Source organism: Helianthus annuus, chromosome 13, assembly GCF_002127325.2.
Source record: "Helianthus annuus cultivar XRQ/B chromosome 13, HanXRQr2.0-SUNRISE, whole genome shotgun sequence".
Lineage (NCBI taxonomy): Eukaryota > Viridiplantae > Streptophyta > Magnoliopsida > Asterales > Asteraceae > Helianthus > Helianthus annuus.
Window position 1 is genome coordinate 32,212,576 of NC_035445.2, and position 24,632 is coordinate 32,237,207.

The 24,632-nt window shown below is 37.8% G+C and overlaps 1 protein-coding gene across 1 annotated transcript; it reads right to left on the bottom strand.

Moving 5' to 3' along the window:
- Window positions 1-16,943: 16,943 nt before the first annotated feature.
- On the bottom strand, window positions 16,944-21,136 carry LOC110900778 (zeatin O-glucosyltransferase). Its single transcript, XM_035982160.1, has 2 exons — window positions 20,015-21,136; window positions 16,944-17,712 (listed from the first exon to the last, which is right to left on the bottom strand). Exons 1-2 carry the CDS (start codon window positions 20,755-20,757, stop codon window positions 17,043-17,045), a joined length of 1,413 nt encoding a protein of 470 aa, XP_035838053.1. The 5' UTR covers window positions 20,758-21,136; the 3' UTR covers window positions 16,944-17,042.
- Between the last annotated feature and the right edge of the window lie 3,496 nt (window positions 21,137-24,632).

The following is a 24,632-nucleotide window of genomic DNA, read 5'->3' on the forward strand; positions in this document are numbered from 1 at the left end:
CGAAAGGTAACTAAGTCCACTAAAAGCATTACTAAGTTACTACGTGTTTTCGAAAAATATCAAGTTCTTGATTAGTGTGAAACGCATATATTTTGCTCTTGGTAATGTAAAAATGGTTCAAGGATTGTTGTTGATTGATTTTTAAAAGAAAATGATATGCTTAATAGCATGGATACCTCCGTTTTTAGGGGAAACTCTGGCGAAATTTTCTAAAAATCTCAAGACTTTCAAAATATTTTTCTAAACAAGCGTTACAAGTATATTTTATAACTTGTGTTTCGAATATAAACTTCGCCATAATTTTTGGTAACAAAATACAAAGTGTCGGAGGTTGGTTTTTTTGTAAATAAAAATGGGTAAATATATATTTAGAATATATATCCTATATTAGAACACTTGTGTGGATACTTGCTTATTTTGTGAGATAGTTATATTATTTTAGGGTAAAATAATACAACTTAACAAAGTACCCTAACATTAGAATTGTGTCGTACGTGATAGAAGTAATGAGTAGATAAACCGTACGTAGGATACGTGTTATGCATGAGAAACTGATTGTTATCTGTACCTTATTAGGACGTGCTTGATTTCCTGATTATTTGAGTAATTAATCTAACCGAGCAAACCGAGGTGAGTTCACACACTTTCTACAAGGCATGGGATTCCCGGTGGTTGGGAATGGGTTAAAGAATTAAAACAGAACTGACATATCCTCCTTGGGTAGGATATGTACGGCCATCCTCCATGGGTAGGATGCCAATATTAACCCTTCGTATTCTCCTTGGGTAGAATACGTACGTTTGTCCTCCTTGGGTAGGACAACAACCTTAAAACTTACTAGACAAAACTCTATCATTCAGTCCCTCATCTTATATCGACTTAATTGCCGAGGCCGATGGCGAGAGGGTCATTAGTTAATAGCGCTATTAGGTGTAACAAACATCACACCGTGCCATTCGGACGGGCGTGTACTAATGGACTATGGCAAACTGTCAATGATGATAGACATTGACATAGGGCACATTTAATGTTCGTTAGTTGTCGATATGGTACGGTCTAGTAGTTCACATGGGGAAGCCCCCACTGATTATGGAGATGGTTTGGGTAATAAAAGGAACTGGTTAAACATACTTTCAACTATGGGGTAACCCCCACTGCAAATAAGCCAACGAAAGTCAAACCACGTTTTTTTTAGAAACAACTTAAAACTAATCAACCAACCGTGAACTCACTCAACTTTGTTGTTGACTCGTTGTTACATGCCTTATAGGTCGCTAGATGCTTATGGAGCTTGCACGAGGAGGAAGTCGTCGTGAGATATGGACTATTATGTCTCGTGCTTAATAAATAAACTTTATGAATTTATGGAACTTATGTTTTGGTCCTTAAACTTATGAACTACGAACTTATGTTTTGGACTTACGTTTTATGCTTCCGCTGTTAACTTAAAGTTGGTTACATCCCTTTGGTTACCAATCGTATTGTGGTTGGTTTTATTTACTTAGTTACGTTGTTCAATATGATTGGTGGTTCGATCCTGGTCACGTCACGCCTCCAAACGGTGATACTCCGCATGGTGGATTTTGGGGGTGTGACAGATTGGTATCAGAGCCATTGGTTATAGTGAACTTGGTTTTAAAAAGAGAAAAGCTTTTTGATAAAACCAGATTAGAACCTGTACAGTGCTTAACGATCCACAACGATGCTTCGCTCCACGTGCAAGACTCGACACAATAGGTGGTATGATATATGTTATATTTTCGGTTAGATAGTTCACACTGTGCATTAATTGACATGATAATTTCTATTCGAATCTTGTGTGCTTACTCTCTACTGTCGTCCCACACTTACACACTTTCGCGACACTTTTCTCACTTACATCGCTTCGTGGTGAAGATCATGAACGGACGCGGAGGACGTATCAACCTAACTCAAGCCTAGTTGATGGCCTTGATCAATGAACGAGTTGCTGAGGCACTCGCAGCTGTCCCTGCAGGAGGTATAACCTGCCACATTAACCCATCTTAGGACGTTTAGATCCTACCTTCGCAAACCAACCCTCGTGCTTAACCGTCTTTTATTCACGCGCAACAGGTCAACATGCTCAGCCTCCTGTGTGCACGTTCAAAACATTCATGGACTGCCGACCTAGTACTTTCAGCGGCACAGAAGGAGCTGTAGGCCTTCTTCATTGGTTCGAGAAGCTTGAGTCTGTTTTTGAGATGTGTGAATGCCCTGAAGATCGTAGGGTGAAGTTTGCTACTGGAACGCTTGAAGGTGCTGCGTTAACCTGGTGGAAAGCGTAGGTTCAACTGCTTGGGTTGGCGGTTGCTAATGCCACCCCATGGAATGACTTCAAAGAACTGATCAAAGAAGAGTAATGTAGTCGTGACGATATCCACAAGCTAGAGGTGGAATTTTTCAATCTGAAGATGACGGGATCTGAAATTGAGGCATACACAAAGAGATCGAATGAATTAGCTATCTTGTGTCCTACTATGGTAGACCCTCCCTTCAAACGTATTGAGCTGTACCTCAAGGGTCTAGTACCAGAGATCCAGAGTCACGTGACTTCAGCTAACCTGGGTACCATTCAGCAAGTTATACGATTGGCTCATCGCCTCACCGATCAGGCAGTTGAGCAGAACAAGCTGCCCAAGCGTATTAGCGCTACTACTTCTGATGCTCCTAGTGATAACAAGCGCAAGTGGGATGGAAATTCGGGCAAGGGTTCTACTTCAGTTCAGTCCCAGCAACGAAAGACTGATGACCACCAGAGTCCTGGTCAGCACTCTTCTAGTAGTCAAGGACAAGGTGGATACCGAGGGAACCACCCCAAGTGCAACAAGTGCAACAAGCATCATAGCGGGCAGTGCCACAAGGTTCATTTTCTGAGATGTAACAAGCTGGGTCATGAAGCCAAGGATTGCAGGAGCCCACGTCCTGCAAATCAGAATCGCCAACAACAACAACAAGCTCCACAGAACCACCAGCAGCAGCAACAACAGGGCAATAAAGGATGCTTTCAGTGTGGCGCTGAAGGCCACTTTAAGAGGAACTGTCCTCAGCTGAACCAGAACCAGAACCAGAACAACAACAACCAGGGAAACGGTAACAACAATGGAGGCAACAATGGAGGCAACAACGGGGGTAACAATAATGGCAATGGCGCCCGAGGTCGTGCCTTCGTGATTGGTCAGGGTGATGCAAGGAACGATCCCAACGTTGTGATGGGTAAGTTTCTTCTGGATGACTTCTTTGTTACTGTTTTATTTGATTCGGGTGCCGATACTAGTTATGTGTCCTTAAAAGTTAGCCAAATGCTTAAGCGCACTCCAACACTTCTGAACCCCAAACACATGGCAGAGATAGCAAACGGTAAAAGTCTTGAAGCCACACTCATAGTTAAGGACTGTAACCTCGTCTTAGCTGGTCAGACCTTCTCTATCGATCTTATTCGTATCGTTCTGGGTAGTTTTGACGTTGTTATTGGGATGGATTGGTTATCTCATCAGCAGGCGGAAATTCTTTGCAACGAGAAGATTGTCCGCATCCCTCGTTTTGGTAAAGAACCCCTCGTAAATCGTGGCGACAAGAGTGGTGCTGTTGTGGGCATCATCTCTTTCCTTAAGGCCTAGAAGTGTTTGCGAAAGGGCCACACTGCTATTCTAGCCCTCGTTTCTGATACATCCTTGGAAGAAAGGAAGATAGAAGACATACCTATTGTACGTGATTTCCCTGAGGAATTACCTGGTCTTCCGCCTCATCGACAAGTCGAGTTTCAAATCGAGCTAGCTCCTGGAGCAGCGCCCATAGCTCGAGCACCTTATCGTCTAGCTCCATCAGAACTTGAAGAACTGTCCACGCAACTACAAGAACTCTTGGAAAAGGGTTTCATACGTCCTAGCTCTTCGCCTTAGGGAGCTCCCGTGTTATTCATGAAGAAGAAAGACGGTACCTTCAGAATGTGTATTGACTACCGCGAGCTTAACAAGGTGACCGTAAAGAATCGTTATCCTCTCCCACGCATTGATGACTTATTCGACCAGTTGAAAGGGTCGAGTTTCTATTCCAAGATTGACCTAAGGTCAGGCTACCATCAACTGAGAGTCCGAGAGGAGGACGTCTCCAAAACAACATTCAGAACTCCTTACGGCCATTACGAGTTTCTAGTTATGCCTTTCGGATTAACGAATGCACCTGCGGTCTTCATGGATCTCATGAACCGAGTGTGCAAGCCTTACCTAGATAAGTTTGTCATAGTCTTCATCGATGATATCCTGATTTATTCGAAGAGCCAGGAGGAACACGAGCAACACCTGAGGCTTATTTTGGAACTTCTTCGGGCAGAGCAATTGTATGCCAAAATTTATAAATGTGACTTATGGCTTCGCGAAGTCCACTTTCTAGGCCATGTGGTAAACAAGGATGGGATTCATGTTGATCCATCCAAAGTTTACTCGATCAAGAACTGGCCTGCACCCCGTACGCCAATAGAAATCCGCCAATTCTTGGGCTTGGCAGGATATTACAGAAGATTTATCAAGTATTTCTCAAAGATTGCACAACCTCTTACTTCACTGACTCAGAAGGGTGCCACCTATCCTTGGGGTGATGCACAAGAGTCCGCATTTCAACACTTAAAAGATAGACTCTGTAGCACGCCTATTCTCTCATTGCCTGAAGGCACAGATGATTTTGTGGTTTATTGCGACGCTTCCATCCAAGGACTTGGTTGCGTGTTGATGCAACGTGACAAGGTCATTGCCTACGCATCGCGCCAACTTAAAGTTCACGAAAGGAACTACACTACGCACGACTTGGAATTGGGAGCAGTTATTTTCGCACTTAAGATATGGAGACATTACCTCTACGGTACCAAGTGCACCATTTACACCGATCACATGAGTCTCGAGCATATCTTCAAGCAAAAGTAGTTAAACATGCGACAGCGCCGATGGGTAGAGCTCTTGAACGATTATGAATGCGCTATCAAGTACCATCCGGGCAAGGCCAATGTTGTGGCCGATGCCCTCAGTCGAAAGGATACTATACCTAAGCGTGTGCGAGCGTTACAACTTACCATCCAATCTAGTCTTCCTACCCAGATACGAGATGCTCAGGTTGAAGCATTGAAAGCAGAGAACATCAGGGCTGAGTCCTTGCGTGGATCGAGGCAGCGACTAGAACAAAAGGAAGACGGCGCTTACTACGTAACAGGGCGCATCTGGGTTCCACTTTATGGAGGCTTGCGCGAGCTAGTGATGGATGAAGAACATAATTCTCGTTACTCAGTACATCCTGGTTCGGATAAGATGTACCACGATCTCTAGACTACATACTGGTGGCCTAGCATGAAAGTCCACATAGCAACCTACGTCGGTAAATGTTTGACTTGTGTGAGAGTCAAGACTGAATACAAGAAACCATCAGGCCTACTGCAACAACCAGAGATCCAGAAATGGAAATGAGAGCAAATTTCCATGGATTTCGTTACTGGCCTGCCTAGATCTGAACGCGGTAATGATACCATTTGGGTGATCGTGGATCGACTGACCAAGTCTGCACATTTTCTAGCTATCAAGGAAACGGATAAGTTTTCTACCCTAGCAGACATTTACCTAAAGGAAGTAGTATCAAGGCACGGAGTGCCAACCTCCATCATTTCTGATCGTGACCCACGTTTTACATTTGAACTATGGCAAGCTATGCACAAGTCTTTTGGCTCACGTTTAGATATGAGCACCGCTTATCACCCACAGACAGATGGGCAATCTGAACGCACCATTCAGACCCTTGAAGACATGCTTAGGGCATGCGTAATCGATTTTGGTAATGGCTGGGAGAAGCACCTCCCGTTAGTGGAGTTTTCGTATAACAACAGTTACCACACCAGTATCCAGGCTGCTCCGTTCGAGGCGTTGTACGGACGGAAGTGCTGATCACCTCTTTGTTGGGCAGAGGTTGGTGACAGTCAAATCACTGGCCCAGAACTTGTAGTAGATACAACCGAAAGGATTGCTCAGATACGACAACGAATGGAGGCAGCTCGTGACCGTCAGAAAAGCTATGCTGATAAGCGAAGGAAACCACTCGAGTTCCAGGTTGGGGATCGAGTGCTACTCAAAGTCTCACCTTGAAAAGGTGTAGTTCGTTTTGGCAAACGAGGAACACTCAATCCGCGTTATGTCGGACAGTTCGAAATCATTGAGAAAATTGGCAAAGTCGCCTACAAGTTGAATCTACCTAAAGAACTCAGCGGAGTTCACAATATTTTCCATGTGTCGAATCTGAAGAAGTGTCTGTCAGATGAGACCCTCATAATTCCCTTAAAGGAGCTCACTATAGATGACCAGCTGCGATTCGTCGAGGAACCAGTAGAGATTACTGATCGAGATGTTAAGATTCACAAGCACACCAGGATACCTCTCATCCGAGTTCGTTGGGATTCCTGTCGTGGCCCAGAGTACACCTGGGAACGAGAAGACCAAATGAAACTCAAGTATCCCCAGCTGTTTAAGAAAAGTGCAACCACTACTGAGACAGAAGCTACTGCAGAATTTCGGGACGAAATTCCAAACCAACGGGGGAATGATGTGACACCCCAAGTAAACCAGGAAACCACGCAACTTAACTAGCTTCCTCAGTAACCACGTGCTAAATTTCGGGACGAAATTTTCTTAACAGGGGAGAATGTGACAACCCTCATAATTACATGTATTCGTACGATGTATTAATATTAATTAAAGTGCCTGATGACTGTGTGAAATTACATAACTATTTTCCGATTACTGCGTCATACTTACACGTGCTTGTTGCCATACTAGTCTTGTGCAGAAAATTGACTGAATGGTCCTGAATGTTTTCCTAAGTGTTAGGAATTAAAAGTGTTATAAAAATATATATAAAAGACACCTTACGAAATAATTAAACACTTTAACGGAACGGTATCCAACCGGACATTAACCGGAACACTAAATTTTTGCCAAACACATTGTTTCATTATTTCTTGGCTTGTCGTGATCCCCGAACACCCTAACACCCACTAAATATCAAATAAATATCATGTGTAAGCATATTACTTAAAAGATTACAACCATTCCTCATATCTTCACACTCCCATCTTCACCCCAAACCCCCTCCCTCTCGGCTCACTTCCACCGCCCCCATCACCACCACTAAACCACCATCATCCTCCATTATTCAAGTTCCATTCAAGCAACTAAGGTGATTCAAGGAAGTGCAAACTTGTGGAACTTCAAAAGGGCTTTGTTCTTGCTTGTTCATCATCATTTTCTCACCATCTTCTTCACTAGATTCTACCCTAGCCTTGTGCTAGTAGTAAGTTCCATGTGCACCCTTGTTCATCTTGTTTCTTAGCTAAAAATTGTAGTGTGGTGGTTATATTTAGAACACTAAAAGAACTAGAACACTAAAAGAACTAGAACACTAAAAGGGTTAAAACAAGAAGCATGAACCTAAAAGTTTACATGAAAGTGAAAAGTTACTAGTAAAATGTTGTAGTAAGCATGTTGTTGGTTTATTATTGATTCTTGGTTATGTGGTATTGATCACCATGTGAATCTTGTTAAATGATGTATAGAAGTATGATCTAACAAGAATAGGAAGTGGTTATGTGTTATGAAAAATAACCACCTCCTAGTTAGACATGAACTTGATAAAAATGATTTTTCACCAAATATAAATTAACTAGTAAGTTGATGAGTTGGTAAATCCAAGAGTTTACAAAGGATTTTTGTAAGAAACCAAGTTAGAAAAGCGGTTTTTGGAAAACCATGACGATTACAAACACTTACGCTATTTTTAGAGATACGACAAGTATGAAAATGTTTTATTTACAAGAAGAGTTCAAGAGTTTATATTTTTGTAAAAATTATTTACAAGTTGTAAACATTAAACCATTTTGTGAGAATGATTTTTTTAAGAAATAAATACGTTTCGAAAGGTAACTAAGTCCATTAAAAGCATTACCAAGTTACTACGCGTTTTCGAAAAATATCAAGTTCATGATTAGTGTGAAACGCATATATTTTGCTCTTGGTAATGTAAAAATGGTTCAAGGATTGTTGTTGATTGATTTTGAAAAGAAAATGATATGCTTAATAGCATGGACACCTCCGTTTTTAGAGGAAACTCTGGCGAAATTTTCTAAAAATCTCAAGACTTAGAAAATATTTTTCTAAACAAGCGTTACAAGTATATTTTATAACTTGTGTTTCGAATATAATCTTTGCCATAATTTTTGGTAACAAAATACAAAGTGTCGGAGGTTGGTTTTTTTGTAAATAAAAATGGGTAAATATATATTTAGAATATATATCCTATATTAGAACACTTGTGTGGATACTTGCTTATTTTGTGAGATAGTTATATTAGTTTAGGGTAAAATAATACAACTTAACAAAGTACCTTGACATTAGAATTGTGTCTTACGTGATAGAAGTAATGAGTAGATAAACCGTACGTAGGATACGTGTTGTGCATGAGAAACTGATTGTTATCTGTAACTTATTAGGACGTGCTTGATTTCCTGATTATTTGAGTAATTAATCTAACCGAGCAAACCGAGGTGAGTTCGCACACTTTCTACAAGGCATGGGATTCCTGGTGGTTGGGAATGGGTTAAAGAATTTCCTTGGGTAGGATATGTACGGCCATCCTCCATGGGTAGGATGCCAATATTAATCCTGCATATTCTCCTTGGGTAGAATACGTACGTTCGTCCTCCTTGGCGAGAGGGTCGTTAGTTAATAACGCTATTAGGTTTAACAAACCTCACACCGTGCTGTTCGGACGGGCTTGTACTAATGGACTATGGCAAACTGTCAATGATGATAGACATTGACGTAGGGCACATTTAATGTTCGTCAGTTGTCGATATGGTACGGTCTAGTAGTTCACATGGGGAAGCCCCCACTGATTATGGAGATGGTTTGGGTAATAAAAGGAACTGGTTAAACATACTTTCAACTATGGGGTAACCCCCACGGAAAATAAGCCAACGAAAGTCAAACCATGTTTTTTCAGAAACAACTTAAAACTAATCAACCAACCATGAACTCACTCAACTTTGTTGTTGACTCGTTGTTACATGCCTTACAGGTCGCTAGATGCTTATGGAGCTTGCATGAGGAGGAAGTCGTTGTGAGATATGGAGTATTATGTCTCGTGCTTAATAAATAAACTTTATGAATTTATGGAACTTATGTTTTGGTCCTTAAACTTATGAACTACGAACTTATGTTTTGGACTTACGTTTTATGCCTCCGCTGTTAACTTAAAGTTGGTTACATCCCTTTGGTCACCAATCGTATTGTGGTTGGTTTTATTTACTTAGTTACGTTGTTCAATATGATTGGTGATTCGATCCTGGTCACGTCACGCCTCCAAACGGTGATACTCCGCATGGTGGATTTTGGGGGTGTGACAGAAGTGACGAGTCAAAGTTTCAGTCAAAATGCACGATTATGTGCATTTTGCAACGAAGCTATTTTCGGGTATCAAAACACTTTGTTTTGATATCAAACCTGTTTTCTAACTTAGTTAAACATGTTTTAACATGTTTAATTCGTCACTTTTAGTATAGTGCTTGTATAGGGTCGTAAGTCAAGCAGTCTAAACAATCGCTTAGACCTTCGAACCCGACCCGTTTGGTCGATCATTAGGATCTGACTAAACATATTTTGTGACCATAGTTGTATTGGGAATAACCTTCTGAGGTTATAACTTATGGTCACTTAGTTTAATTAGTTGTATGATAGGTAGTTTATATGCCTTAGGAAAATGACCAAAATGCCCTTTTCATGCATAATTTGAATTTAAGCATATGTAACGTAATTTTTGACACTTAAACTAATTATGCAACATATTTAAACATGTTAGGGCATATAATACTTGTCATAGGACTAGTTAGGCATCTCGAACGCACATTCGCGTGAATGACGCGTTAAAGTAGCGTAAACTACCTTAACGGGTCATAACGAGTCATAAGCACTTAGGATAGCTTTCGATTCAGAATGTAGGCGTTGTTAAACCATATCACATGAGTTCCAATACTCATTTGGTTTACGAGACCTCATTCTACCCGATCTCCCGAATTAGGTGTCGATTTATTAACATAGTGATCCGATTACTAGGTGCCACTTGATTTCCTCGGTTTACCTGAGCTTTGTTAAGTTCATTTAATCGAGGATATCTTGCAATCTCAAGTGAGTACATAGTTCCCCTATTTTACTGCTTTCAATTGATTTGGGGTGATTGATATGTGCTAAACAATTTCGAGTTTTCTAAATGAATGCTATAGTTTATGTTAAACACAACGATTTCAATAATATAAACGAACTTGTTGGGACGTTGGTCGAGAGACAATTGAATGACATTCATCAACTATGTTTAAGCCGACCAGTAGTATGTTATGGTACTATAGGTTGTTATGGTACCATAGGATCTGACAAATCCCGTTGTCGGACAATCACCATGGTTATGGGGGTAATGTGGGTAACGACAAAACCTAATGAATTGTTAACCTACCCTTTGGTGGTTTGTTAATACGAGCTGAACGACTAGGACGAGTCACACAGGTTTGAATGTATTCAACGAAACGACCAAAAGTTATTTTTCAGAATTAAAACACGAACCATTGGAACTACTTGAACTATGTGAACGATTAGAACTATTTAAACCATTGGGACTATTTGAACTATGTGAACAATTTGAACTATTTGAACCATTGGAACTAATTGAACTATGTGAACGATTTGAACTATTTGAACCATTGGAACTATTTGAACTATGTGAACGATTCGAACTATTTGAACCATTGGAACTATTTGAACTATGTGAACTATCTGAACCATTGGAACTATTTGAACTATGTGAACGATTTGAACGAATTGAACGAATGGTTTATGGTAAGTTATTAGGTAACGGGGCGTGTGTAATGTGATAAAAGCATGGTGGATACGCCGCTGGTACTTCCTATATATAAGTGCTTTTAACACATTACATGTCATTGCGTTATCTAGATCACCTGGACGAATGTTTTCAAAACGAAGTTACACTACTAGGTTTACTTAAAGATATAAACCATACGATGTTTACTTTCAACAACGATTTACTACTTGGTTTACAAAGTCAAATGTTTTCAGTTAAGATTCATGGCTACAATTGTTTTGGTTTACACATATATCAACTTGTAAAGTTGATAAAAACATACTGCAATATCGAACTCTTTTGTTTTCAAGGTACACACTCGACAACTCTCGTAGTTGGACAAGGTATTGCAATATGTACTTAAAAAGCCCACACTCACAAAACCTATGTACTCGCCGGCATTTTTATGCTGACTCACATATGTTTCAGGTACTGTTGTTTGATGATGTTTGATGATGATTATGATGCATGCTCACATAGGAATGGACGAGGCCTTAGTGACTTAATAACAATGAAGGACAAGATGTTCATGTTTTGCTTTTAAATTTCGAGATAATGTATTAAAACGAAACTTCAATCCATGTGTTGTGAAACAATGATTCTGTTACGACACTCCCCGACGTTTCCGCTGCGGTTTGTTGTTTTAACGCGGTCGGGGTGTAACACCGTGTGTAGTCTACATGGGGCCGTGCCAATTGTCTGTTTCCCAAAAAAAAATTGTTATTTTTAACACACATCTTACACATGTAATCAATTTAACCTATTTTTGACACATTGAGGACAATGTGTAATTTAAGTGTGTGTGTGGGGGGGGGGGGACTCAATAACTTGAATTTATCTGTCCTAAATCAAGCTTTACACAAAACTCTACTTGGAACCGCTAAAATACCCCTAATCTTTTTCAAAAATTTTCTTTGTTTTGTCTTGTTTAGAGTTTAAGTTAGAAACCAAGATCTAAAATTTTCAAGTTTTTTATAAAATTTACAACCGATAGCGTCGTGATAAAAAGAACCATACAAGAAAAATTTATAAAAATGGCATGACAATTCTTTGTAAAATTTGATTGTATATATAATTTCACACTTATACCCCTTTTCCCACAAAAATGTGAGTTTTGAGCCTTTACCGAGCATTCAATCATATGTATTTACTAAATGCTCATCTTTTGTTTCTTGTGTGAATAGGTATGGTTCTTACGAATCTAGAACTTGACAAGACAATACATTCTCGGTTCTTACAACAAAAAAAATTACCCTAGTTAAACCGCTTTGAGCCTAAACCTTTCGTTTCAAAACCTACAAAATACCATTTTGCACAACCCACCCATCACCCCAAAACCAATTTTTATTTTTACACCCCTTGTTTTTAGTAAAATGCGGTTCTTTTGAAACCATATAAAAAGAGGTGACTTAGATTTATATCAAAAAAAAAAGAGAAAGAAAGAAAAAAAAAGGATTAAAAAGAAAAAAAATCTTTAGCTACTTGGAATAAATAAGAAAAAAATTTTCTTATAAATAGGTAGTTTATAACTAAGTCACAAACAAATAAGTTTTCAAAAGATAACCGACATTTTACGTTTTAGCCACTTTTCAATAAAACTATCCTACCCTTAGCCAAAACATACCCTTCAAAGTCCTTATGATATTTACAAAGATTATGTCAAAAAGGAGGATGTTTGATTACTTGTCAAGCATATGGTAGGAGTAAGTTCCATTACCGGTATCGAGCTTTTCATCTATACATCTTCGGCCGAGTGTTGAGTGATCACTTGTGAGTTGTGTGAATTTATATATAGCTAAATGAAATTTTAAAAAGGCATGTTATGCCCAAAAATATTTATTTTTCTAAAAAATGGTTCAAAATAGATCATGTCAAATAGGAGTGTAAATAATATAAAAACATGAATAAAGAACTTGGATTCCCGACACTCTACAAACAAGACCCGAAAACTTCTTCTCTACCAATTCCATTTGGGTGTGTAACCAACATTAAAGAGTTTTGCTTGAGGACAAGCAAAGATTCAAGTGTGAGGGTATTTGATGTGATTAAAATACAACATATAAATTGTATCAAATAAGATAAAAACAACCTTTTTTTAGTACTAATGTTGGAAAAGCTTGGTTTTCTGTTCCTTTTTAATTTTCAGGGTTAAAAGAGCTTAAGTGCACAAAAGGAACAAATTAACGGCAAAAATCAACATAAATACAAAAGAAGAGAAGTTGACACTTCATACAAACCCTCCGAGCTTCACCCAAGACCAAAAATAACAAGTCAGAAGGCTGACATGGGGCTGTGCCACCCTCAGCATGGGGCCGTGCCAGCTTAGCACGAGGTTGTGCCCAACTCCAGAAAAAGACACACAGAAGCAGACTGTCAACACGGGGCCGTGTCAAATGGACACGGGGTCCTGGTCAACTCCCAGATTTGCAAAATCTTGGATAGTACAAGAAGTACAAGCAAGTACAATGGGCACGGGGCCGTGTCAACTCAACACGGGGCCGTGTTAGTACAAGATCTGACATTGCAGTTAATGAAGAAGAGAGAGAATGGCTAACACGGGGCCGTGTCAGGTGGGCACGGGGCTGTGTTAACAGTCTGCTTTCAGCTATAAAGAGGGAAGCTTGGTTTCATTTCAACTCATCTCTTGGCAAACCACTTCTCTCTCACACTTGCCACCACTATAACCCCATCATCCACCACCATCATCCATTTTTCCATCTTTAGAGTGTGTGTAGTCTCGGGATCCAAGATTGATCGTAAGAATCTTTGTCAAACAAAGGCCATGCTTGGCTAAATTTTTAACTCACTTGGTGAAGACATATCTTTTATGTATTTCTTTTATGATTTCCAAACTTTGGCTACTTTTTAATTGGGTTAGTATTAATGACTTTAATAATTAGTTTTTTATATTGAAGGCGAATTTATTCACCCATTCTTCATATGTTCGTTTATTCAACATATTCATATCTTTACTGTCTATACAAAGAATGTTAATTGCCTGTAAGGGGAGTTAGAAGGGTGGACTGTATCCCTGCTGACTCAGACCTTATATATATATATATGGAGAGGATCATGAGAATACTACAACTAAATAAGAAAACTTGAAAACTAACTAAAAAAGCCTAAAAAAGCTAAAAAACATACCAATTTTTCTTTTACAATTTTTTTTTATAAAAAATCGTTATTTTATATATATATATATATATATATATATATATATATATATATAAATTTTCAATAAAAAAAAACAAATTTTGTTGTACTGCACATGTGCATTATATGTGTACTACACATGTGCACTATATCCATAACATGGTTGCAAAAGTCGCTAGGCGCTCCCTAGTCGGTCGACCGAGGAGATGAGAGTACTCGGCATATGCGGAGAGTACTCGAGGAGTATTCGGACATGTTAAATTATAAAGAAATTAGTTCTCGGAAATTAATAATATGTCTAATAACATAAATTTACTAATATTTATAATAAATTACGTGAAAATGATATTCATTATTTAATATGATAGTTATATAAATTATGCTTTATTATTTTTTAAGTCAAACTCGGCCCGAATTGACTTACTAGATCCGATTTTGGCCCAGTTTGACCGCGTTTGATCGATTCCGAGAAATTAGGCGGAGTTAGAGAAAGTCGCCTCGGCAGCCTACCTTGTATTGACTACTCGGGGAGTACTCGGCCTTGAAAACCTTGTTTTATAACCATGATCCGTAATAGTGCACATGTGCAATACAACAAATTTTTTTTTTGAAAATTTTTTTCCATGCATAAAATATAGCGATTTTTTTATAAAAAATGTAAAAAAAAAATTTTTTTGTATGTTTTTTAGGCTTTTTTAGTTAGTTTTTTTAGTTTTCTCATTTAAACTAGTTTTCTCATGATCCATCCCCTATATATATATATATATATATAGAGGAAGGTTAACGTACATTACGGCTTAACGTAGATCACGTACGACAGATAACTACGCACGTTCATTTTAAAATCACGCACATTATAACTTAAAAATCCAAAATCACGCATGTTGAAACACAATAATCACACATATTGAAAACATTAATCACGTATGTTATAGAACAAATCACGCATGTTATCGTACGTGAAGTATATTAAGCCGTAATGTTCAATATACTTTTTCTATATATATAGTGGAGGGTTCAAATGAGAAGAATTTTTTTGTAAGAATAAAAAAGAACAAACTTCAACCAATAATAATGCTTCATTTTACTTCATTTAATTTTTGTATTTAATATGGGTGTAAGGGTATATTGGTAAAATTAGATAGATCATTAATTCTTAGTCTTCCTTTTTAATAGCTCACTAAATTAAATTTGTAACTTATTTAAAAAAATATATATTTTTTCAAAGAAGAAAAAATTTAATTTAAATTGTAGGATAAATTATGAGGTGTGTAGGATGAATTATGAGTTGTGTAGGATAAATTTCAGTATGTGTAGGATAAATTTCAAAAACGTGTAGGATAAATTTTGATATGTCTAGGCAAAAATTTTAGTGTGTAGGATGATACTCTTTATGACTAATTAATTAGTCAAAAATAATAATAAATGAGATGAGAGAAAAACTATTTAATGTTTTACAATTGTACCCTTTATTCTTTTTCTTCTCAATTTAATTTTCTTTTCAAATGAACCTCCCCCTATATATATATATATATATATATATATATATATATATATATATATATATATATGTTTTGAGCCGTTTCAATTCCCAGTCCCCACGTCTGACGTCCCACCCAAATACCATGTTGATCGTGTTCGCCCAGAAAATCTGACCACTCCTGCTTGCCAGATCCGACCACTCGTGCCACCAAGCCACGGTATTCCAACCAAGCTTTATTTTTTTTCACCCCAACCACTGAGCCACGTGAAGACAGACTTGCATAATCTGATTGACGATGAGAATTTAAGTGATGGTTGTACATGTTATATTGAAAAAGATTTTCGTAGGAAAGTCTCTCTAGAGTCTAGACGATGTAATGGATAGATCTCAAAAATGAGAACCCACAGGGTAAAACTTCAAATATGTTTTTAATGACCTTTAACATGCTTTTAATGATTATATGACTTTTAGTTTGATTTTCTGCTTTTTACATGGCTCGACCATCTATGAACCAAAAAATATATTATACAGTTAGAGGTATAAAATCCTTAAAGAATTTGCACCCCATAAAAAGTTCTTTAGTGTGTCACTGGCCCGTTGTGATTCTCATGTACACTTTCTTACTGTATTGATTTTTTAAGCATTACTCAAGAAAATTCGAAATATAAAACTAAAGAGTAAATTAGAAGTGTTGTCCTTTTTGTTTACACCAAATTTCAGGTGCTGTCATTAATTGACAAGTTTTGTAATTAACGTTTTCAAAATCCTGCACGTTACGTTCTTTAGACCTAACCTAGTTAGATGAATTCGTTTACCACTTTTCAAACCCTTCTATAAAATAGAACACATCAAATAAAATCTTGGCAAATTGGATTTAAATAATCCCAACTCACTGTTATTGGCCAATAATAATCCCAACTCATTTAATCACCAATAATAATCTGAACTATTCACTTTTGTTTGTAAAATACTCCCAGTTAAAAAAACACTAACTAGGTTAAAAAATTGCTGATGTGGCTTGCCACATCAGCTGCCACGTCATCAAAATATGCCACGTAGACTGCCACATCAGCTGCCACGTCATCAAAATATGCCACGTGGCAAGCCACATCAGCAATTTTTTAACCTAGTTAGTGTTTTTTTAACTAAGAGTATTTTACAAACAAAAGTGAATAGTTCGGATTATTATTGGTGATTAAATGAGTTGGGATTATTATTGGCCAATAACAGTGAGTTGGGATTATTTAAATCCAATTTAGGAAAATGAAATCTATGTCGACAAAAAAATAAAAGCTCGATTTGAAAATGAAATCTATGTCGACAAAACACAAACACAATGGTATTGGCGGCCAGACCCTCCTACATACAATTTGTCCTCACCCCAATTTCAACAACAAAAGAAAATGAAAACACATCATGAATTCATAAAAAATGAAGTCCGCAGAAACAAAACCTATCGACTTATGTGAGCAGTGAACGATTCAAGTTCCATTTGACTAACGCCACCGTCTCTAGCCGACTTTCTTAACCCGCATCCGATGGCCGCCGCTCTCTTCCTTATCTCATCTCCTTCGTTTGACCCCATCAATCGTTTCACCGCTATCTCCACCACTGCCGCCACAACAACCTCTTCTCTCTCGCACCAATCTTTCACAACAATCCCTACTTTAAGAATCTTGGTCACCAACACCGCATTGGTTGGTTGGTCTGAGTGCATGGGCCATGCAGCTATTGGAACACCCATTGAAATGCTTTCAATGCACGAGTTCCATCCACAGTGACTTATAAACCCTCCGATCGATGGGTGGGCCAGTATGTCTAACTGCGGGGCCCACCCACGAACCACCAGCCCTTGGTCTATAACACGGTCTTCAAACCCTTCTGGGAGCTCAACATGAGTAGTATTATCGTTTAAATTATCTCCTCTATCTGCGTCTCTCACCACCCATACGAATTTTTGTTTGCTCTTCTCCAACCCGATCGCGATCTCCATGATTTGCTGTTCGGAGAATGAGGTTGTAGTCCCGAAAGATACAAAGATTACACTGTTGGATGCTTGTTTGTCAAGCCAGTTAAGGCATTGTTGGACTTGACCACCATCTGTTCCCGAGAATTTTGATCCTCTAAACAAATACAATATGTGAATGTGTCAAAAAAAATATAGTAATATACTCATGGCATGCATTACAAGAATCTTATCTATATGACTATATACATTACTTGCTTAAGGGTTTTTTTTTTTTTTTTTTTTTTATGGTTTTTAGGTAGTTCAATAAAACCGTAACCATATAATTACAAGGTAAATGTTTGGGTTTTAGAGAATCCGTTGGTTGAGGAAGTGAACACAACAAATCCTGACGTTTGGGAGCGAACTCAACATTATTTTCTTTTTCGTTTTATCTTCTAATAATTCATGTATCACATAACTTGATTTTTCTAAAAAATATGTAATATTTAACAATTTAAAAAATTCTAAGCATACAGTTTTGTTTGATTTTATTTATTAGGGTAATTGTATTTTAACCAATTAAATTACAACGAATGTAGTTTATGTTTTAATTTCTTTACAATAGATGTTATTTAGGGTAAATTACACTTTTCGTCCTTTATGTTTGTATCGGATTGCAACGGATACCCTTTAACTTCAATAATTACAGTCACAGTCCTTTATTTGAAAAACTCGTTACGCCCTAGGTTCTTTAGCATTAACCAAGTTAAAATTTTAAGTTAAATATAGTAATAAGAGGGTATTATGATCATTTCATGCTTTTATTTAAATGTTTTTTAATAAATAAAACCAAAAAACATAGTGCATCTATCTCTCAAATAAAACCAGTCCTAAGTCCATCGCCACTACCTGTGATATGACCACAACCACCATCAGGGCACCACCACCGCCACTCTCTCTCTAAATTCATAACACCACCACCGCCACACTCTCTCTCTCTCCCTTTCTCTCTAAACTCATAATACCACAACCGGATCTACAAACACCACCACTGCCGCCGCATGTCCTCATTAAACCCTAGCCCCCAAACTGTTGGAAAAGATATACATGTACAGATCTAGTGTATTTCTTCAAACCCTAGACCCAAATCTGGTGGATTTTCATTCCAAAGAGAGAGAGAGAGAGAAGTGATTTCAGATCTGATGGTAGATCAGAGAGTTGTGAGGACAGATCTGATGGTTCGACTGCCGGCGGTGATGGTGGATCCGGTGATGTTAGAACTTGATTCGGTGGTTGTGGTGGTGGTAGTTTAAGAGGTTTTTTTTGTGTTGAATTTGTTTGAAATCTGAAGTTGAGGATGATGAGTGGTGGTGCCAGTTTTGTGTCCGCATAATGTATTGGCTGCATTTCGTTTTGAGTTTCATGATAGGTTTAGCCTTTGAATTTGTACAACAAAATTTAAAAATAAAGAATTAAGAAAATGGGGTTGGATTCAACGGTTGTGGTGGTGGGGGTGGTTGGAGAGGGAGAGAAAGATGGAGAGGAGAGACAGTTGAGAGAAAGAACTAGGGTTAATGTGTGTATATTAAAAAGAATGAAATGACTATAATACCCTCATCTTACTAGATTTAACTCAAAATTTTAACATGGTTAGTGCTAAAGAACCTAGAGTGTAACGAGTTTTTCAAATAAAGGACTATGACTGTAATTATTGAAATTAAAGGGCATCCATTGCAATCCGATACAAACATAAAGGACGAAAAATGTAATTTACCCTGTTATTTATGTTGTAATTTCTTTACAATGGATGTCCTTTATTTTTGTAATTTTTTAAGGAGAAAGGACACCGCATGTAAAGAAATTAGAACATGAAGAACATACGTTGTAATTTCGTTAGTTAAATAACAAGACCTGAAATATAAGTGAAACTTAAAGAATGTAAAATGCAATTTACCTTGAACGTTATTAAAACCAACGTTCTTTTAAAATAAATTATTTGTGTCTTGTAAATATTAATATACTTTATCTTAAAAAACCTTAGTTTTTTTCTTTTCTTTTCTTTTTTTTTTGAACGGCAAATTTGGATCACTGACGGACAAATGGAGTATCATATCATCGTGTCACCAGCGGAACCACCCGATCATATCCATCTCCACTAGGCATAATGCCTATACACCAATTAAGTAGGAAACCCAATAAATATGGGAAAACCCTACTTGTGAGAATCGAACCCAAGACCTATTAGTTCAAAGTATTATCTCACCCCTAAGATACCACTAGGCTATAAAACGTTACTAGTTAATAAAATTTATGCGGAATATTGATGGAACGTATATAAAACTCTATTTTAGAATTTTTAGAAGTTAAATATTAAAACTATGTAAAGAAAATCAACTTAACTTATATGTTACATGAATTATGAAGAAAAAAATCAATGTTTATTTTCTTCAAATCAAAATAAGTGATTCTCTTGTCACCTTTGTATGTTCACAGGATTAAAAGGTCCAAGAGCCCAAAGTAACTCATTTCTCTTTCTTGCTTTTACTTCAAGCAGCTCCAAGATCGGTTGTTCAATGGCTCTACACGTATTGTAGATTCGACCCGAACTAAGTTTCGTGTACTCGTGTTGAGCCACGATGAACTTCTTAAACTCGGGTGTAAAGCAGCCCTCAAAGGCAAGCTCATCTTCCCGAAGCTCATTTGTTTCAACAAGGTTTCGAACTCGTTCTCCGACCTCTTTGGAAGTGTATAACGCGATAGAGAAAGCCGAAACACTATGAAAAGTGTAGGATTCCGCGTTCGGGAGAGAAACAAAGTCTTGAACAACGGAGCCCATGAGGGAATCATGGATAATAACAAGACGGTGGGTGGTGGGGGAGAGTTTGTGGATGAGGGAGGTGACCGAAGGGCGGAGATGGGTGGCGGCGGCTTCGCATAGCGGTTGAAGATGAGAAGGAAACTTGTGGGTGGAGTTGGGGTTCGGAGGAGGGGATGGGAAGGGTGGGATAGGGAATTCATGGAAAACGATGTTGGAGATGGTGTTAGGGTTCCACCCTTGTAGCCGGAGTTTGGCTCGACCGACATGAATGGCGGTGCCTACGAAGTGAACCGGGAGGTTGTGAGCGGAGATATGGCGGGAGAGGTGGAGGAGTTGGTTTATGTGGCCTTGTAATGGAAGAGGAACCATCACTACCACCACCTTGTTTTTGTTAGTGCCCATTGTCGGTGTAACTATGAGAGTATGAGTGTTGGAGGTTTGTAGATGTGTCTGCTTTTGTTTGGGGATATGTATATGTCGATTGGGATGTAGGTGCCATTTTATCTATATATATCTATCTATATATATTACCTTTATTCTTAAAGATAAAGGTCGGTGCACCAGTGAAAAGACACTAATACCCCTGAGAAGTCGTGCGCTAGAAAAGTATGTCCCTAGGGTTTTCTTCCAGATGTTTCATCATTCTGCCATCTCCATCTTGCTTGCTCTGGCCATCTTCCAATCATTGTTGCTGTCAATATCTCTCAACGGCTTAGGTTAGTATCAAATTACTTTTCTTCTCTTTCGTCTTCTATATTCATGCTTTGCAAAGACCAGTTTAGTGTACTCCTGCATCCACAAAAATGAAGGATATCATCAATTAATCATTAGATATCATCAATTAATCATTATACAAGCCTTGAACCCTAATTTTTCTTAACAAAAGTTGTTATTATTCAGCCAAAACTGCTTGGTTCCCCTTTGTTTTATGCAACTTTTCTTACGCTTTACTCAGTCTTCTATGTTTTGTATTGAAGCTGGGTATTAGGTTTATGCTTCATTGCACTTTAGGTTTTTGATTTCATGCTCCATGCTTTTAAATTTTGTTTCTTGGTTATGGGTTCCTTACTTCCCGCCAAGTGTTTGTTTAAATGTCTCAAAGATGATGAAGAAAAAAAATACACCCATACCCTTCCTATAGGCGTCACACCTTTATTTAGGCGTTACCCTTTGACTCGCCCGTTTGTGCGTTACATAAGTTTAGCCGCATTTTCATGAATGATACTGGCTCAATTTTTTTAAGCAAAATTGGCAAATTCATTGATATAATTAAGAGACAGGGTAACTAGGTAGTTTGTTAGATTGCATATTTAAAGTAGTAGCTTGGACAATTAAAACCGTGAGAGTGTATGCTTGGGGTTGTGTGAAACTATCTTTTGTAGGATATTTAAATTGTTTGCGCGCATGCCCTAACTATTTGTTGACCCGTAATCCAACCAATAAAATGGTGAAACCAAATAGTTTAGCTAAAAGGGAAACGAGTCAAATGGGTCAACCGAGTTGAAAGTCATCCAAAGTATACTTTTAGTGCATATGACCTACGAGTTAACTTTATTTGGAAATCAAGAAGTAATTACAATATTATAGATTTTGTAATTATATTTAACATCCTAAATACTGTAGGGGGGCTCACAACACATGCTTCAACCTTCCTAGCTCCATCAACAGTTAATTTTGTCATTCAGAAATGCAGATCTTTGTTCTTAAAACCTTTTTTATAGAATGGAATGATTCTGATATAACCCAAATCATTTTTTATTTAAGAAAAAGAAAAAAAGACAAAATCCGGTTGATATGTGAATTATAACTTTAAAGTACTAATATGTAAAAAAATATATAAAATCTTTTTTTGGGTTAAACGGGTTGTGTTTGTGTAAACACGCGTTTAGCTTTGGTTTATGTGGGTGACAAGATTTTTGAGTCCGTGTCGTGTCGGATAAGATGACTAATAAAAAAAAAATGTTTCTCCTAATCCCTATCTATATATTTCTGTATGGAAATAACTATTTACTTATCTTAGTTATGGAAACATTACCATTGGCTAATTTGATTATGGACAAGGGCGAAGTATAGAAGGGGCGGAAGGGGGCGTCCGACCCCCCGAACTTTTCGCTCAGTATATGTACTTTTCGAATAGAAATTTTTGTGTATATACGTTTTCGACCCCCCGGTTCTATAGAATTTTTTGGATATATACGTTTTCGACCCCCCGCCATTCGGGTCAAGCTTCGCCACTGATTATGGAAATATCATCATTACAAATTTAATTTTACTAATCAGCCTTAAACTGTGCAATAGTCTACTAGATTCAAGGGTACTTCCTATAATCAAAATCGCAGTATATTCTTAATCTCATTTTATATGCACTTGAGTTTATACACACTAAGACACAAAGGGGTTTACCCAAAATAGTTTTAGTTTGTATCTATCTTAAGTTAAAATGATCTGGACTCATTGACACCTTTCATTTTTAGTTCTTTTATATTCTTTCTTGAAACATTCGACCCGACCGTTTCAATAGATAATTCTTTAATGTTTAACCAATGGCATTGTTACCTGTTTTATTTTTATGTTTCCTTTTTATTGTTTACTTAATTCATTCGACGGAAGAAATAATATTGTGTTTCGTTAACCCTTTATTTTCTTTAAATATATGTGCCTAACTGGAGCTGTTGACCCGTTTATTTTACAATTACTTTCAAAATATTATCTTGAAACTTTGGAGCCCGTTTCATTTTAGGGTATACGGAGTGGTGCAGCAAAGGGTTTTGCTGCGCGGCAACACCGCCGCCGACCCCTTTGCCGATCGGTTTCGTTAATCACGCGATGAAGGGATGCCGCTCGGGAATCATGAGAGAGAGAGGGTAGTGTGAGAGAGAGAGGGTAGTGTGGGGTGGGGTCCATTCCAGTCTCAACCAATCACACATTTTTTCTTTTTTTTTTTAAATAGTTTATTACTTCACCAAGTGTCTAACCATAATATATACGTTTTCGACCCCCTGGTTTATAATTTTTAAGGTATAATTTTAGGTCCGGTGACTTCCGACCCCCCAGTCGGAAATCTCAAGCTTCGCCACTGCTTGGACCCCAGACCTTCCCCTCTCCAACCTAGGTGTTTTTAAAGGCTTTGCTTTTGCCAATTGACGGTCACCCCATTTGTAAACTAAACTTCTATTTGATTTTTTCCCAAAAAATAGACTAAATTGTTAAACCTTCAAGCTATATATAAAAATCAAACTCAATGAATCATATTATACACGCAAGACCAGCTGTGGACGGTTGAAAATTGAACACCCCAACTTACAACTTCAACTACAACTAGACATCCATTAAAATGGGAGAAAAATAATGTTTTAATTCCAATGCCATAAATGTTGCCATCTTTATTTATATTTCCGTTTAGAACACTCTCATACTTATGTGAATTCAAAGTGAGCTTATCAAATAAGTGGATAATGGGGATCATTATTTTGATTACAGGATTGGCAGGCCCTAGCGGCTTCGGATCAGCCACCACCGCCGAACAAGTGACCGAAGGAATCGATGCATCCCATCTTACTGTAGTCATTACAGGTCATCTAAAGTTTGTTACTTTACTTACTTTTAAGGTAGGTATTAAGGAAGTTATGTTTTATGCCTTATTTAAGTGTGGTTTACTAACATTTTTTCTTAACTTTTTGTCTGGATATGTATACATGTTAAAGGCTAATACTATTATCGTGTTTATTATTATGATAATTTTAGTCGTATTCTAAAATGTCATGCGTGCTAGGGTCTCTTCTTAGGTTGATACTTTTTATTCTGGTCATCCGTCTGGTTATGCATATATGTTAGAGGTTAATACTATTGTGTATGCATTAAGACCATAAACAACCATAATTCCGCCGACTATAAACAACCTAGAGATTGCCGCCGCAACGCGCGGCATCTGGCACCGTCCTAGTAATAATAACTATATAATACATTTCCAATGGATAAAAAAGTAATTTAACCCCTAATTTTTAAGATGGCAGACTAAAAGACTTAAATAAAACCTATAGTTTTACATTTTTCTTCTCATTTTATCCTCCTCTCCTTACAATCGACAGCCACCATCATCAGTTTCTTCATTAATTCCCTGAATCGTTTCTACCTTTATGATTTTCGTATTCAACCGAGAAGTCTCTATTGAAGTTTGATCTTTCACATTCCCTCACCTGCCCTTCAATTGAATGCTGCGACTCAATCATCTGCCTTTAATTAGTCGCCTCAATCCACCTCTTCTTATTCATAAACAC

Excerpts from the sequence above, each read along its gene's own strand:
- LOC110900778 (XM_035982160.1), bottom strand. The coding sequence starts at position 20,757 with ATGGGCACTAACAAAAACAAGGTGGTGGTAGTGATGGTTCCTCTTCCA. Across the intron at positions 17,713-20,014 it reads AATCCTGTGAACATACAAAG|AGGATCAAAATTCTCGGGAA; the intron begins GTGACAAGAGAA and ends GTATTTGTTTAG.